The 18,736-nt window shown below is 34.5% G+C and overlaps 1 protein-coding gene across 1 annotated transcript; it reads right to left on the bottom strand.

Moving 5' to 3' along the window:
* Positions 1-2,771: 2,771 nt before the first annotated feature.
* LOC123317858 (MFS-type transporter clz9-like) lies at positions 2,772-4,591 on the bottom strand. The gene is made up of 2 exons (XM_044904469.1): positions 4,315-4,591; positions 2,772-4,114 (listed from the first exon to the last, which is right to left on the bottom strand). The coding sequence occupies exon 2, from the start codon at positions 4,101-4,103 to the stop codon at positions 2,772-2,774; it is 1,332 nt and encodes a 443-aa protein (XP_044760404.1). The 5' UTR covers positions 4,104-4,114; positions 4,315-4,591.
* Between the last annotated feature and the right edge of the window lie 14,145 nt (positions 4,592-18,736).

Raw genomic sequence — 18,736 nt, 5'->3', positions numbered from 1 at the left:
GTGGTTCAAGTAAAACTATGCATATGTTTCGTAAAATGTTTTGCCCCACTCTCTTGAATTCATTTATGTTAAATCTCGTAAATATGGGATCATTCACATTCATTCTTAATGTTTTATAATCTCTTACACCAGCCAACTGATCAAGCTTAGACAATACCTGCTCTAAAGCGAGGTTATCGCCATTAGTGATTGAAATTTTTACATGAGTACTCACTTCTCTCTTATCATATATTAACATATCAATTTCATAATTTTCGAGAGTGATTTTACCTATATTTTCAACCTTGAATCTTAAATAGGGCAAGTTCAATGAATCATAATTATTTATTGAATTATAAACTTTTACTTGGTTTGTTATTTGAGCCGCTTCAGCATCTTTTTCGCTTGGTGTATTGTTCGATGACTTCGACCTTGACCTAGTCACCGCAAGAAATCGAGAAGTGTTATGATTAATTTTTTTAAGGTCATCCATGTTTATCCTAGACAATGCGTCTGCACAAACGTTCTGCCTGCCTTTGATATATTCAATTTCAAAGTTAAACTCTTCCAAATCTAATCTCATGCGTGTTAATTTAGAACTTGGGTCTTTCATCGAAAACAAATAGACTAACGGTTTATGGTCAGTTTTTATCAAAAATTTTTGTCCATACAAATAGCAACGAAAATGTTTGACAGCCCAATGAATTGCTGTGAGCTCTTTCAGAATCGTCGGTTTATGTGATTCTCCTTTAGTAAAGGCTTTGGATCCGTAAGAAATTGGAAACTCTTGTCCGCCAATAATTTGAGAAAGAACGGCTCCGCATGCTAAATTTGAGCTATCTGTGGTCAAAATGAATTGTTTGGAAAAATCTGGATATTTCAATATTTGTGGGTTGATGAGATGTTATTTCCGCGAAAACGAGGAATAAACCTTCTATAATAATTGCAAAACGCAACAAATCTTTTAACTTCATCTGCATTAGTTGGAGTTGGATATTTGTTAATTACCTCGAACTTTGAGTCGTCCGGCAGAAAGCCTTTGTCTGTAATTTTGTGGCCTAAAAAAGTTACTTCGTTCCTGAAAAAATTGCATTTTTCTGGATTCAACTTTAAATTGAATTTTCTACAAGTTTCAAAAACTTCTTTCAAGTTTTTCAAATGATGATTCTCAGAGCATCCTATTACAATGAGATCGTCCATGTAGAGGAAAGCTTTTTCTGGGGTTAGACCTGCAAAAGCGATTGTCATCATCCTTTGAAAACTATTAGGACTTACAGATAAACCAAAGGGTAGGCGTGTAAACCTATAGGAACCTGATTCCGTACTGAATGAAGTTATGTCACGGGAGTCTACGTCCAGTTCAATTTGATGAAATCCTGAATATAAATCAATAACAGAAAACCATTTTGCTCGACCTAACTGATCCAAAATGTCGTCTATACGTGGAAGAGGAAATTTATCAGCAATTAGTTTTTTTATTTACGTTTCGAAAGTCTAAAACAAGCCTTGAGGATTTTTGGCCATTTGGTCCTTTTTTTGGTACTAATAAAATGGGGTTATTGTATTCTGACACTGAAGGTTCTATGATTTTGTGTTGAAGCAACTTTTGCACATGATTTTTAATGTCTTCCTTTTGTGCCATTGGTAGCCTATAATTTTTTGTGTATACTGGTTTCGGATCCGATAATTTTACTTTTTGGTTGTAAAAATTATTTACTGTCAAAATATCATCTTTCAATGCAAAAATATCTGAATAATCTTTACATAAACTAATAACTTCTGATCGAATGAAATCCGGCATTTCCTTATTTAGTTGATTCATTAGTTTTTCATGCCTATCATTATGATCAGCATTAATTTTATAGATGTTGAACTTATCTAGACTTATTACTTCTAGCTGAATGTTTTTCAAAATACCGTCAAATGGGGAAACATTGACCCAATTTTTTTATTTTTGTGGTCATTTTTGGCTTGTAATAAAGCACCTGTTAATCTCTATGGTGAGTAATTTTAATTTATACATCATAATGGATAGTCCCACAGATTTTGTACTTCAGTTTATCTGTACAATAAATTATTTGTCAAAAAAAAAAATTTTTTTCAAGTGGGCCAAAGTTACCTTGAATCGGGGAAACATTGTCCCGTGCATGTTAATTAGGTCTCGGGTTAATGTTACACTGAAACAAAGTGGGTTAAACGGATTTTTAGTAAATAGAAGCTGAAAAAAAACTACTGGCGGTATTTCAAATATATAATAAACTGAAAAAATACAAAATTTTACAACAAAAAATATATATCCTCCATGCATACTAAAATATACACCTATTTTTCAACAAAATTGTCAATTTCTGGAACTTTGTACTGATTTCTCTTAGACACCATTTTTGGCTCATTAATTTTCATAATGACATCCTCCCAACTGTACAAAAATGTGTCATTTTTTTCTGGCCACCTCCAAAATTTAATCCCTTTTTCCATACAGTCTACTGTGGGTCCTTCTTCTGAAATCTTGATGATTTTTCCAGGATATTGGTTGGCATTAAACGTTACCAACACGAAATCGCCTATGTTTAAATTCGCATGACCTGGTCTCTCAATTTCAGGATTTTGAATAACCTCATTATTCTCGTCTTCAAGCATATCAGAAAATGATTCGCTTAGATTATCAGATTCTAAATCAATCTCATTTAAGGAGCTCTCAGAAAAGCTTGAGGACAAATCTCGTTTTCGCTTAGCAGATATTTGTTTTGAAGATTTAGGCATGGTCTCTGGACTTATCAGGTCACTGGAACTTATGCTTTCCCAGCAGGAACCTGCAATTTTTTTCTTCTCTGCTTGGTCCTATTCTCAATTCCCAAATATTCTGCACGTTTTGCCTCTATTTGTTCTAAGAAAGCTGAACTCATCATATCTTTATTCTCTTCAGTCAAGTTTTTTGGTAGGCGATCCAGTAACATTTGCTTATTTAAAGGATAAATCCCACATTTTCTGAAACCAGAAATAAGATTCTGGCTTTTATCCATTTCTAGATTTCGAATAAGTTCTTTAAGTAAGGTTGGAAAATAATCTTTGGGAATGGTTGAAAATCTGGAACCACTTTTTGACTCTTTCCACTTGGTTAGAATATTTCGCCAAGCTCTTTTTAACGGAGCAAAAAATGCCACATCCAATGGTTGGGTGAGGTGGGTTGTATTTGGCGGTAAACATACGAATCTTATATTATTCTGCTCACATAGTTGAAGAACCCTAGCACTGATATGCGACGAGAGGTTGTCACCTATTAAAATAACAGGTCCATCTTCGTTTTTCACTTCCGGAAGAAAATGATATTCAAACCAATCTTCAAATGTAGTTCCGTCAAACCACCCACTCTTGGAGCGGTTGTAGCGACATTTTTGGGGGCCATTTTCTGTCCAAGTATTCCAGAGATGCTCGGCTTTGTATACAACATAAGGAGCAAGGCATTTTCCTTCTGCATTGCCACAAAACATAACAGAAGTGGCACTTTTGCTAAAATTGCATATTTTTTCAACATACTTAGCTCCTCTTTTACAAATGACTTTTTTATTTCCTGGGTCGTCACTTAAGTTGGTCTCATCGTAATTCCATATTCGAGAGGGTGGAATGTTTTCCACAGCGACTCCTAAGTTTTCCATATAGTCATTCAATTCAGCTTCAGAAACTTCTGCTCGAACTCTCTTGATATTGGAACTAATTCGCAGGGCTAATTTTTTATGACGCATCAAGTAAGATTTTGTCCACTCATAACCAGGCAGATTCTCTTTGAATAATGAAATACGGGATCCTTTTTTGTCTAAGTAAGCTTTAGCAGCCATCCGAAAATCCATTGCAACTACAGGAAAACCGAAATCTGCCAACTTGATAAGATGTTGTTCAAAAGCAGCTTCTTCCGCATCTGAAAACACTCGAGATCGGCCAATATTTTTTGAGTGTTTGCCCTTCAATTTATTTTTGATTGTAGATCTAGGAATCCTATAAGTTGCGGCAGCATTTCGTTGCGACATCCGACCTGATCTAATTTCTTGTAAGCATTCTTCAAGTTTTTCAGACGTATAATTTGCATAGGGTCTTGACCCAAGGTGTTTTTTTGGGAGTCGAGGCATTATTAACTACCCTAAAAAAAATATGGTTGTAAAATATTTGTTGCTACTTATTGTTGGGGTAACATTGGCCCGGGCCAATGTTGCCCCAAAATATGGGCCAAAGTTAACCTAAATCACATTCTGCCGCCCAAATACAAAAAAAAGTAAAAAATATAGCTGAAAAATATGTTACCCTCTATTTCATAGTCGACTATAACGCTAATAAACTTACCGAGTTACTAGAACTTTACTAACAATAGGTGCCGATAAAAGTTTCAATGCGTAATATATGGATTAAAAATCGACCTGTCGGCTTCAGGATCACCACTCGACTGAAAAGCAAACGGTCGCTGTCGGGATGCTTTCAGTGGAAGTACAGAAATGCCCTCTATCTACTAGATTTTACACCCTAGAGTTGCTGTTTCATTTGTTGGCGCTATATTGAAATTACTCTTTCTTCTTTATTTGGGCCAAAGTTGTCCGCAAAGGGTCAATGTTTCCCCATTTGACGGTAACACTTTCGAAAGTAGTGTTCATGATTTTTACCAAACCTTCTCCTGGAGACACGACCGTTCGTGCAATGAAAACTCCTGGTAAAGGTTCTCTATTCAACACTAATACACTTTCCGAAATATTTTTAAGAGATGGTATTTGCCTAATTACTTCACAACGTGGTGGTATATGAATTTGGTTTTCCTCAACTCCGCTTAGAATAGGAATCACAAAGTTCTTATTAAAATATCGAAGATTCAACGTCCACCGACCATAATCTAAATTAGCACTATATTTGATAAGAAAATCCCCGCCTAGAATTCCATCTCCCGGAATTGGAAAGTCGTCGCTTACCACGTGAAAATTATGTCCGATAGTTTGATTATTTTTCACCCATATTTCAGTATTAATAACACCCAAAGATTTTGTCAATCCCTCAGTTACACCTTTGATATCAATTATTTTAGAATTATCAACAGAATTTTGGTTTTTTTTCGCAAGCATGGTGTGCTGTTGATGAGTTGCTGTATTTGGTGGGATGACGGCAATTTTCCTTCTCCCAACGTATTTCCAAATGCGTTCATAACTGCTGCTCTCGAATCTGGATCCCATTTGGCTTTTTGGTTCTTCGGAGTTATGACTGCAAATCAGGGAATATACATATTCAGAAAAATAGATTTCTTGAATAATTCAATATTTTTTTCTAATAAAAATCAATTAATCTGAAATATTTCCATTTGTCGTAATTTTATTTAACATGGTATCTGAATATACACTCATAATGCATGACAGATTGAACAGCGAGGAAACCGTGTAAAGATTAATTGAAAATCTTATTTCTTTCGACTAATCGAGCCACCAATGTAGGAACGTTTCAATGTTGAATTATTACAGAAGAGAATGATAAAAATACTAAAAAATATTGCTCAAGTCATAAAATAATTTCATAAGAGAAAAAAAATGGAATTCTGCATCTGTAATTTTTTCCGCCTATTTCAATTCATATCTGAAATGATTTGAGTTGAAGTATTCACAGAAGTTCAATTCACCATTACCATTGAGTTTAAATATATTTAAACTCAATGCCATTACTCAATGGATTCTCATTTAGCCGTACCTACATGTTCCATGAAATTGAATACCTATAAAAGGTGTCAACGGAATATGGAAACATGCTCGGGTTTGAATATCCTTAGAGTTATCGATTTTTTTAATGTAAAATACATTTCGATGAGAATAATTCGACTGAGAAAAAATGTCAGAAGTATTTCCGGGAAGACCGGAAATGATAATTTTTTCATATTTTCATTGTGCACGTCATTACCAATCAACTGTCAATTTTTGACATATCAGGTCAATTATTTTGAATATTTCATTTTTATACCTAGATGGCTGAGAATGGATTCAATCGTTCAATTTTCAGTTTCTGAAATGAACTTTCAATGAAAAATATGTTTTTTCAAATGCATGTATGCTGGAAACAAAGTACAATAAAAAAGTTTTTTCTTTCCGCTAAATTTGATACAATTAGCGGAACTGAAAATTGAACGATTGGATCCATGTTCAGCCATCTAGGTATAAAAATGAAATGTTCAAAATAATTCACATGATATATCAAAAATTGACGAAAGACATATCGTTGTGTTCATAATGACGTGTAAAATGAAAATATGAAAAAATACCTATACGCAGTGTGCCATTTACAAATCAAAAATCTCTTTCATTTCCGGTCTTCCCGAAGTACTTCTGCCATTTTTTCTCAGTCGAATTATGCTCATCGGAACGTATTTCACATTAAAAAAATCGAACTCGATAACTCTAAGGATTTGCAAACGCGAGCATGTTTCCATATTCCGTTGACACCCTGTATTTATGTTAAGATAACAAAAGAACTTGTACAGTAATCCGGTCTTCATAGATTTGAATTCATTCCGATAGTCCAATTATTAAATTATAGAAACATGATAAGTATAGGTTTAAAAAAACCCAAAAGGAATTTTTTGTGCTATGATGGCAATAAATTTTCTAAAATTGTCTGCGCGACATTTCAATTGAATATTTTGACTTTACTCACATTCTTGGAATGAAGTCGTTTGGGGCCGAACCACTGGAACATAATTTTCTGAAAATAATATTGATTTGTTATTATGTTATTATGTATTTATATTATAATCACTCACCGGTCTCATCAACTTCTTCAAATCTATATCTGGAGCATTCGGATCGTCATCCCCTTGAGCCTTTTCCAGAAGTTGGGATATTTGCAGAATATCTTTCGTTGCTACGGGCTGTCGATAAATATTCAAATGAATATTTTTGTCATGGCCCATGAAATTTGATAAATCCTCAATTTCTCCATCCGTAAGATTAAGCGATAGGCAACACGTAGCAACATGCTTCCTCAACAAAGTACCCCTAAATGTGGAGGGTAAATTTGCTTTGCACGCAATCGAAAATTTTCTCATTAGGTCGCATGCACTAGGCCATTTTTCTGCTCCACCCGGAAGTCCAAATAAATATGTATTTGATTCAGACACACCCGCTTCTTTCCTATACTTCAAAATCATTTTTAAAGATTCCACCATTTCATTGTCAAGCAAAACTGGAACAGTTCTGTTGAGTTTCCCTCGCAATAATATTCTTGAATATTTATTCGCAATTTGTTTTGATTGTGGATTGAGCTTCTTGTATAAATCCAAATTACTTTTCTCGTCGATCTTCTCTAAAGAACTATAATGAACTAATTTAATTCTCTCTAGTTCTCCGGGCCTTCTTCTATTCAAAAGTTGTATAGATAAGAGTGGCTTCCAAGAGGTCCCTCCAAACCATCTTATCAAATTTTTTTTTCAATTCGTTCAATGCATTATTCCTCTTACACATCAGATATTTGTGTAAGATTTTAATGTCACTGAACGAAGGAAGAATTACTTTTTTCTTAATGCTCAATTCCGTCTGTGACTCTGCAACTGTTTTATTTATAATCTTGCCAAATTCCAAATTATATAAATGCAGGAATTCTTCAGCATTTCGTTTGGCATCTGGATTTTTTTTTTCGATGCAGTGTGCTATCCATATATCTCCCAGTTCCTTGGTGAGCATGCCCAATGCAGATGCTGTCGCTGGAGTATCGAAGAGTCGAAGAGATCACTTTCTTCATTGAAATTCCCAAGTGTGTTGACGGCCTTCAAGAAACAGGTGAAATTAGCGGGGTCGTACAAATTGGAGAAATCTCTGATATTTTCATTCATCTTCCTCAACTCCAGGAGCAAACGTCCAAGACGACGCAATTTAGCTCTTATCATCTTTCCGTGATGTTGGGAATGTCGGTATTTGTAGCTTTCCAAATTCCCAAACAGACTTATTAATTCGTCATATCGAACTATAGTCGTAATTTCATCGTCTCTCATTCGACATATAATTTTTTTCAACTGAGGCTCTGCCATTTCGTGGATATCACCCATTGTTAGGCGACTCAACATTTGAACTTTCTTATTATACTTCGAGCATCGTCCTGTACATCTTCTGTAGTGCTTGTGTAATGTTGATTTTGAATAAGTTTCTTTGCACTGCGGACATACAGCAAAATCAGACACAGTTTTAGGTGCTTTATTTTGCCGGGGTCGTCTGCAAGGAATGAATTCGTCGTAGGTTGAGCATTTCATATTGTGCTCGAAGTTTCCTTTCGCCCTTATTTTCTTTATCATCTCGAGTCGTTCGCGTGCTGCTGCACTCAAGGGTAGATTCTTTTCTCTTTTGGTTTTGTTAATCAAAGAAAGTTTTTTCACCTCTTCTACATCCTTATGCACCGTTTCGATATGACGAACTAATTTAGCTACTAACTTATTGCAATATTTACAGCTGTATTTTTTTGTCCCGGAATCACTGGCTTTCACCAATTTTGTTTTCGCATCCCTTATTGCTCCACCGACCACAGTTTCATCAACTGAAATATCCAACATTGAGGAATCATCTCTTTGAGTAGGAAGGGTTTCGGTTATTTCATGACTTAAGTCACTCGATAAGTCTGAAGTCTTATCCTCCTCATCTTCCTCTTTATCTATCGGGGGTTGATATTCTTCATCTTCGTCCGTATTGACAGATCACTGTTATCAATCGATGAAGAATATTTAATCAGAGAAGACTGACCATCATGCGTAGATTCATTCGATAATGGCTGTTCCACATTTTCAGGGAACAAATTCTCGTACGAAATTTCGGAACCCTGCTCCCGATCAGCATTACCTATTGGATGTTCTGTAAAATTGATCGTTGCAGTTATTGATATGCAAAATTTATCGGGTTATTTGCTCAAATTTATAACACTAATGTTAAAACCTCTTTATTGTCATATGACCTAGCTTTCGGCGGATAATTCTACCTTCTTCAGGGTCCTAAAAAACGGCATTAACAATTTATATTGTTTCCTGGTTGAATTGATAAAAGATCACAATGAGAAGAAAAAGATTCGTAATGACAGGCCATCTGTCATTACAAGTCAATTGTCATTTTAAATTGTAGCGATTCGTTCATGTTTGCCGTATGTCACTTTTCAGCAGACATTTTAATTGAATTTGAAAAAAAAATCTTATATTAACGACCTTTTGGAAAGAGACTTACATTCATGTATCCTCAATATTGTGAGAGCCACCATTATTGTATTGACATTGAGCTAACTCACAAATTGTAGTGAGTTCATTTCGGTTGTGTGAAAATAATTTTTTACTTATTGTTACCGTTTTTCAGAACCCTGAAGAAGGCAGAAGTATCCGCCGTAAGCTAGGTCATATGACAATAAAGAGGTTTTAACATCATTCTTATAAATTTGACCAAATAACCCGATAACTTCCACGTTAGATATGCAAAATGTTTGAAAATTCAAAATCTTCGGCGAGCTTTACGAAAAGCAAAAAAGTAATTTGCATTAAAATTTTCACTTCACACTCAGCAACAAATCATGAAATCTTAATTACCCAAAAACTATGATGGAGTTTAAAAAGTATTTTCGGAACAAATGAGAAGAAATTGAGTACTAAATATTCAATAAACTTTCATAATTTTTTCCATTAAGTTTTCACTAACTCTACGCGAGAGATATCTCTTTCTTTGGGTTGCGAATATGGCTTCAAGATAAAATAATAAGAGTGAGTTAATAACAGTTTCGAAATAACTTTTCCTCAGTTCTTCCCAGACTCAAATATTCTTTTGAAAACAGAACAAGTTATTTGAATTCTATAGAAACATGAAATACAATTATTGTTGCGCACTCAGTAGAAAGTTATAAGGATTAAAAAAAATTGCAGTTTATTCTGCGATAATGGTTTTAAAGTCACGGACCAATATTTTATTATGAGCACTTCCTCGGTGACATTGATTTGAATAATTAATTCGCAATGAAAGAATCTGAATGGATTCAAATAAAAAGATTATAACACTTCAAAAGATTTTTCCCTGAATATAAAATCATATTAAAATATGACTAACAGAGGTATTTTTTTGAACTGTACTCGTATCTATGAATGAGTAAGTGAAAGGAGAAATGAATAAATGTTGGTTACAATAAAAACAATAATGACTAAAAAGTGGCAAAGCATAAAAAAGAAAACGATTCTGATGCAAAACATTTTTTTTTACATACCGAGGGTGTTGGGATTTTCAGCTGTTCTCGTGGAAACTTGACAATCAGATGATAATTGCTGAAGCATATCTTGGATAACGGCTATTTTGTCTGTTGACAAAAAAATAAAACAAATGAGTGGGCGAAAAATTAGGGTTACATTTTATATGCTTCCGAATTCAAGATTCATAATCTACAAAACATAAAATAACATCATCATAAAGAAATATATAAAATTCTCAATAAGACTGAGCAGACTTACCGTGACTATACAGCAAATGGCATAGATAGAAATGCCCGTCATCGTATCTCGCAAAAATTTTATTTTTGGATATTCTTAATTTTTTTTTTCACCACGAATAGAACACCATCTTCAAATCTCACTAAACAAAACATGATTTGAATAACCGAAAAAACTCAATAGTAATTGTAACACAGTGTAAGCGCACTCAAAGGTTCAAAAAACAGAATGGGGAAGTGTAGGCTGGTGCAGCTCTTAAATATGCTACCAGAAATTATTTTACATCTGGTTTTTCGTTGTCACCCAGATGGGGCAAAACCTATTTGTCGACACGGCTCACCTTCCTCATCTTGCACAATAATAACAGCCATAAAATTTTTGGTTTCATCGAGTATACAGGTTGTTCCACCGAAAAGGGTCTATTAGACATATCTAGGCTATTGAAAAATTGTTTATTATGAGTTCTGTTCAGCTAGAATGATCATTCTAGAAAGTCCGCTTATATCGGAAGTTATATTTTTCTCAGGGAAATTTCATTTTTTGGTTCAATTATTCAGAGATTATTCTCGAGGAAGTTGATTATACCTACAGGGTGTCCCAAGTTCGAGATCCTATTAGACGTTTCTGGCAGGCCTGGATCTACGATTTTTTCTGACCTGGACAAAAATTCATGATGATCCCCCCTCCCCCCTCAGGTTGGATATGAGAATTCAAAGCTTTAACAATGTACAATCTGAAAAAAAAACAGTTATTTTCCTCAAGTTGACCATAATCATAATCTTCACACAGTTTATTTTTTAGGCACCTCAATCGCTGTATATTATTCTACATCCCAAGATTCTTCGGGAAGTCATTTCGGATGGTTTACCCCGATATCAATTGTTTTTTCACCTAAAAGGGTCAAAACAAGGTAAAATCGAATATGAACAGCTCGCAGTATTCCATATTTCCCATCGAAATTCATCGAAGACGATGACCTCTACACTTGAAATTTTCAGGGAACGTTTATTAGGTATCAATGAAGTACAGTTATTAATTGCATAATCTTCGGAAGGGGCTGATGGGTGGAAATCTCACCGTCCCCAACGCCGTATTTCTATTCGCTATCAAAATTCATCGATTACGATGGCCTCTACACATGAAACTCGCAGGGAACGTTTATTATGTGCTTATGAAGTACAGTTATTAATTTCATGATCTTCGGAAGAGGCTGAGGGGTGGAATCTCACCTCATAGTTATGTACGAAGCAACGATTCTTACAAACTATTGTCAACGAATGTTTTAAGGACTACCTATGCTATCAAGGAGTTGGTGGTACTTGATGAGTAATAAAAAACAGTTACAATATGGTATCAACCTAAGCATAGAAAAACGTCGTGAAATTATTGTAAAAATTTGTTACGGTCATGAACCAGCTTTATCTGAAATACCTCAATTTGCTCATTTTCGCAATCGGTAGCATTTGGAATGAAGCACAAACCAGATGAGTTTATGACCGCTCAGGCCCTTATCGAACCTTTGTCGGAAGCTGGGAATTCTAACAAAGCATTTTTACGAACAACCATCTGTGTAGATGCCATCATCATCGATAAATTTTGATAGCGAAAAGGAATACGGCGTTGCAGGCGGTGAGATTTCCACCCCTCAGCCCCCTCCGAAGATCACGAAATTAATAATAGTAATTCATTAGCACATAATCAACGTTCCTTGCGAGTTTCATGTGAAGAAGATAACGTCATCGATGCATTTTGATAGCGAATAGGTCATAAAATTAACAACTGTACTTCATTGATACCTAATAAACGTTCCCTGAAAATTTCATGTATAGAGGCCGTCGTGTTCGATGAATTTCGATGTTAAATATGGAACACTGCGAGCTGTTCATATTCGATTTCACCTTGTTTTGACCCTTTCAGGTGAAAAAAACAATTGATATCAGGGTAAACCATCCGAAATGACTTCCCGAAGAATCTCTATAAATTTCTAATAGCTGCTGTTCGCGAAACGGGAGTTACGATATTATTAATTTCACATCCGACGCAACTGGCCAATTGGCCGCTAACTCCAAGAAACGTGTACGCCAGGTTCACACCGGTGAATTGATGGATACAATTTTTTTCCTATTCGTATTCCTAAGTTATATGAGTTATTGGTAGCGATTCATCTATAGGTTTTCCCATCACGATTCAGAGAGCAATATCCATTTGGAATTTTTTGATTCCAGAACTATACAGGGCGTCCCAAGTTCGAGTGCCTATTAGACATTTCTGGAGAACTGGACATATTCGAACTTTGAAAATATTGTTCAAAGTTCTCTACTGAGCTAGAATTTTTTTGAAGCCTGAGCGAAAATAAATTCGTTCAAAAAAAATTTTTTTTTATTTTTTCCTTTCTGATATGATTGGGTATTCAATTCTAAATAGGGACAGTTCTATTAGAGCTATTGTATCCATTCCAAAGACTTTTCAAAATATCGAGAAAAAACTGGAGAATAAGTCAAATATTCGTAGTCGCTATTATGTTCATTCTTACTATTTTCAACATCCTGAGCGTTAACCATTCTCATAACATCGGAGTAGAAGAATGTGGAAAGGTCATGCATCTTTTGAATTCCAGGAATATCATCACGGCGATTCAAATTTTGTGTCGAAAACTGTTATCGAATATTGGTTATAATTTCTGTTTTTCAAATTAGAATCCTATTTTTTATGATTACGTTGAATTCTGCAAAGAAAAATAAAGATCGTACTCTAAAAAAAGAATTAAGAACAAAATATAAAAAAAATGGAAAAAAAATCAGAAATCATTATCATTATTCTTCTTTGCAGAATCCAACGCAATCATAAAAAATAGGGTTCTAATTTGAAAAACGGGAAGTTATGACATATTTTAAATCTTAGTTTTCGACACAAAATTTGAAACACCCTGTGATGATATTTCTGAAATTCTAAAAACGCATGACCTTTCCACATTCTTCTACTTGAATGTTATGAAAACGGTTTACGCTCAGGATGTTGACCCTAATACTGACGAGGAATATTTGACTTTTTTATCAGTTTATTCTCGTTATTTTGAAAACTATTTGAATGAATACAATGGTTTTAACATAAATGTATTCAAAATTGAATATAATATTCAATCATATCAGAATGGAAAAAATTGAAACATATTTTTGAACAAATTTATTTTCACTAGCTAGGGCTCCAAAAATATTTCAGCTCATTAGAGAATTTCGAACAATATCATAATCCCAATTTTAAGATTTCAATTATATTCAGTTCTACAGCCACGTCTAATAGGCACTCGAAATTGGGACACCTGTGTAGTTCTGGGACCACAAAATCTCATTCGCGAAAATTTCAGGAAAACCGTATTTTTTTCTATATTTTCACGAATTTTTCAATAATCCTGAAAATTTTGACACCTGCGTTTTTGACCATATGTTTCTCTCTTCATAACAAACAACATATCAAAAATGCAGCTCTTTCCGCAAAAAAGTGATTTCATCCCTTCCTTTACTGGACTAATTAACAAAAAACCACCCAGAGAAGAAAAACAACTTTGATGTTAAGAGGAAGGTTCACGCTATGGTTGTTGAGAATAAGAAAAATGAAGCTAATACTGACTACGAATATGTGGCTTTTATTTTCAGTTTTTTCTCGATATTTTGAAAAGTATTCGAAAAGATACAATGATTTTAAGGGAATTTTATTCAAAATTGAATACTCAATCATATGAGAAACGAAGATATCGAAAAAAAAATTTCAACAAATTTATTTTCGCTCCCTGTATAACCTGAAGTGGTCTCTTAAAATATTTAAGCTTAGTAAAGAATTTCGAACAATATCATAATGCCAATTTTCAGATTTCAAAATATATGTTCAGTTCTCCAGAAACGTTTTATAGACACTCGAACTTGGGACACCATGTATAAGAGGTTGAAATTTTCAAATCATTTTTTAGGTGTTCAATTGAAAAATATGCCAAAATATCGGAACAAGAGTTAAATTCGTTCCATTTGAAATTTTTCTGATATCCAAAATTACCGCTTTTGATAACCAAATTGGACAATTTTTTTTCAATTCATTTATTCTAGAAAATACAAAATAATATAGAAAAATTATATTCTTCATAGAAACTGCCAATTAAACCTAAGGTATATGCCTGATAGTTTAAGGAGGTAGTAAAAATTCAATTTACATAAAATGAAACTAAATTTTTTCAATTCAACATTGGAATTGTTTATTTTCAATTATATCCATTACGACTAGATTTGGGCTGGAACTAATATTCTGGCATTAGTTTTATTTCTTGAATAAGATAAGATTTCCTGTTCATTTGAAACTTCAAACGGGTATTTTGAAATGCTAAAAAATATCTTCAATGAATTCAACATTTTTCGTTTTGCTTGAAGCACAAGATTTATGTATCTGAACATGACTATCTATAGCAAAGGTTAACTATAAAATTCCAATTGTTTATCTAAGGTTTTCCTCTTGAAACATACAAAATTGTTGAAATTTCAATTAACTTAAAGTGGTTCATTTCATGACTTCGAGTCGTTTTTTAATGAATTTTGATACTAGCAGTTTGGATGACGATAATTTATATGATTGATAAAAAAATGTTCATTAGTGGAAAAATAATTTCTTAGTCTTATCGACTGTTATAGGTATGATTCACCCAAAAAACACCCATTTCTTATAACTTCATGATAGGAGATTGAAATCTAGACAAGTTCCATTTCATTCATGCCTATATAAATTCAGAATTCATTTTCAACCTGATAAGAATAAATCCAATGTCTTGTTCATGACGTCGAATAGGAAACATAATAATATTGTTCCAATAAGTATCGGGTCAACTTCAAAGAAGCGAGCGTTCGCTTTTTCTACCTGCTACTGGAATTCAGATCTCGGTTCCTTCTTGCATCAATTACTCATCCCTTTGCTGGTGCGCTTTGTTCAGTGTTGCCAGAACAAAATATTACCGCATTTTTAGGCTTACTGTGAATGCATACCCAAGTTTGAATAGATTTGTGTAACATAATTTTATGAAATGATTATGCGAGTGTTGCTTCTTAATTCATATAGAACTACTAATGTCTTTGATTTTTCTGCTTTATTTTTTTCAAACTGCAATGTGTCTAAAATATATAGGACTATAATTAAAAACAGCAGTAAGCCCAAAATGAAAAACGTACTAACGTACTTTTCTACAAACTAACTGATATGAATGATTCGAGGAATTGAAAATTTGATTTTCGAAAAAAAATTGTGTTGAATTTTGATAGGTTAGTTTGCGCTGATTTGCGCCCTTGAAACTTTGCGTAGAATTCAAGGAGTAATCTGATTATGAATGAAAAAACTGGGCACTGCATTCAATGAACGAAAGTTGAAATCATTTTTTTTCTAACGTTCCCGACATATTGAAATTTGAAAATTAGGGGATGGAACTGCACCGCTTGGATCCTCAAGTTAAAGAAATTTCCAGCGAATGTTCACAATCATATAACAATTCTACATGCCCAGTCTCATTATGCGAAGTTGATTAATTCGAAGATATCAATTTTTGAAAATTGGGCGATGGAAATTCATCCCCTGGATCCCATTACATTCAGCGAACGTTCACATCAATATAATTTTTTTACTAGCCCAATCTCATTGTAGTGTTCTAGAGATATTGAATTTTGAAAATTAAAGGTTGGAAACTTATCCCGCATTCTAGGGAAAGTTAATGAAATTCTCTTCAATCAATCAATTTGATATAAATGTTCTGCATAGAAAGTTTGTTATTGTGATTACTTTTCCAAATCATTCCTATAATTAACCCTCGTTTTCATTGTTTAATAGAAATCCAAGCGAATCTGAGAACTCTTTGTTCATTATTAATGAGAACCTAGGCTGGTTCTCATTAATAATGAACAAATTTCAGTGAGCCACTGGAAACCTCGAAAAGGTATGCTAAGTTCACACTCGTCAAGAATCATTCAGAAAAACATAGGTCCATATTATAGAAAAACAAATTATATCTTTCCATTTTTTCGTTTTTTTCCATTTGAGGACCGTCCCCAAAAGAGCCAATCCTTGCATCGGCAATTTGAGGACCGTCCTCAAATGGGCCAAATGTCCCCGAATGGACCAATTCATGCTCTGAAATGTCCCCGAAAAGACCGATTCACATATATATATATATAATTATATATAACATTACATTCACATACATAAGGATTTGTCCTAATCTGCCTCTACGTTCCCCTTTCCTAGAGATATATTCGAAAAATTTCAATTCACACAACAACCTGATATAGCAAGAGATGAAGAAAGGAGTTTTGTACGAAAGGGAACACTATGAAGAGCTGAAATAGATATTCTCGAAAATTGGAAATCAATTCTGGAAGAAGTGCTAAAAATGATTTGAAATATTTGTATTTATTCTTGTGTGATGGAATCAAATTGAATAGGATTGTATGAAATACTGATAAGAATTTAGAATGGCGCTAAAACTATATTCGTGGTTACATTTTTCTCTGCTTTTTTTACTGATTTACCCTCTCGTCCTGTTCTTATCAGTTCAACTTTTACGGCACTTCAATTGCGAACCCTTGAAAATGCGACGTAAAGTTGTCCGTGAGAAAAAAACTGGAGTTGCAAGATAAATACCTACTTTATCGGAAGTTTGCCCCTGTGCCATATTGATAGTGAGAGCAAAGCATACCTTGACCGGAAATTGTCTTCTTTTCAGAACATACGGAATATTTTTGTCGGAAGATGTCAGATCCATTCTAGGCATGAGAACTGATCTTCCTGAAAATCGACCGGTGATAATTTTATCTGTCAAAAGAAGTTACAGCCAACACCAACAGACGGGTACCATTGATCAATCCGTCAGCCAAAGATAAATTTCTAAGAAGTATAATTAGTACGCCGACTTTGAGGTGAAGTTTATGGCGGGGCATTTCACTTGGTGTTGCGCTATTGAGATATTCTTCCTGGAAGTTAGCTATCTCATCTTCTTCTTCCGAAGCAACGGGATCACTGCTTGAAATAATGATGAGTGTGGAAACGTTTCAAGAATTCTGTCATTCAGCGAATTACAATGTTCATTCCTTGGACAAAGTATTACTCGCGATACTAATTGTTCGGTTGTGAGGTCGCCGATTCGTCCGTATATATCCCTTACAATATTTGATGTTGAACAACTATCTGGTAGACAAACGAAATCATTAGATTGATCGGTCCCTGTCTCGTTGATGGTACCCCTACCAAGTTTTTCAAGCCAATCATTGAATTCTTCTTCACCTGCATCAGTTAACGATCGTAGCCCTCGTCGTAGCCCCATTGAACTCCCCTGAACGTGTTCAGAGTTCAATGCGAAGTCCTCTCTAAAAAATATTAACCGGGCTTTTGGCCCTCATCAGTAGGATGAACAAGTGCAAAGAAGAATAACAATTAATTTGAGTAAAACAGGTATTCAATTATCTCCGGATGTTATGCCTCTTCCGTTTATTATTCACCTACCTTACTCTGAAGGCGTGATCCATTCATCATTTTCCATGTCCGAGGCAGATCGGTTACTGCCATGATTCGAACCTTTCCGCGCTTTTTCCTTTGCTTAATAATCGTAATATACGATATCTGCGATATGGGATTAATGGTTGTATTCTGCTTTTCATTCGTACGTTACGAATCTGTAGCGTACGATCGATCTGTAAGTTTTTGATTGACAGAAGCACAGAATAATGCAATTCTGGAAATGTTTCTGTCACTATCTCATTGAAAGTGTAACTTTTGAACTACTTATCCTAAATAGTTACGGATTCCTGTAAGTTACAGTCCACTAAAAACCGTCCAGAATTGCAATTTTCCTGTAAGCTTATGAGAAGTCACAGATTGGCTTGTAGATGAAAGCAGAATACCACCATTAAGCATATAGATGCATACTGCTATCTGCGCTCTGAGAGTTAGGAAATTGAATTGGGTTGGTTCCCGCTTCTCTCTCCCTCTCTCTCTCTCTCTGTTGCCCTGACGAGGTCAAATCATGGACCTATAATACCAACTGGACGTCGAACTTCATATCCGTTAACGAAGAACGATGTGAGGCATTTGGCCGCCATTTGTAGTTTGGGATGAACTATAAAGATATTATAGAATTATGCGGGACGAACATGCGCAATTCAGTCGAATTTTAAAAGTTATGAAAAACGAATTCTGAAAATCGAAATATTGACCAATCTCAAATGAAGAATATTTCCGATCTGTGTGAAAAATATTGAAAATGTAAATATATGTAAATACATTGAACAT

The sequence above is a fragment of the Coccinella septempunctata genome, chromosome 7 (assembly GCF_907165205.1).
Source record: "Coccinella septempunctata chromosome 7, icCocSept1.1, whole genome shotgun sequence".
Classification (NCBI taxonomy): Eukaryota; Metazoa; Arthropoda; class Insecta; order Coleoptera; family Coccinellidae; genus Coccinella; species Coccinella septempunctata.
The sequence above is the reverse complement of the archived record's forward strand: the minus strand, read 5'-3'. Positions and strand labels throughout refer to the sequence as shown.

Excerpts from the sequence above, each read along its gene's own strand:
- LOC123317858 (XM_044904469.1), bottom strand. The coding sequence starts at position 4,103 with ATGCCTCGACTCCCAAAAAAACACCTTGGGTCAAGACCCTATGCAAAT.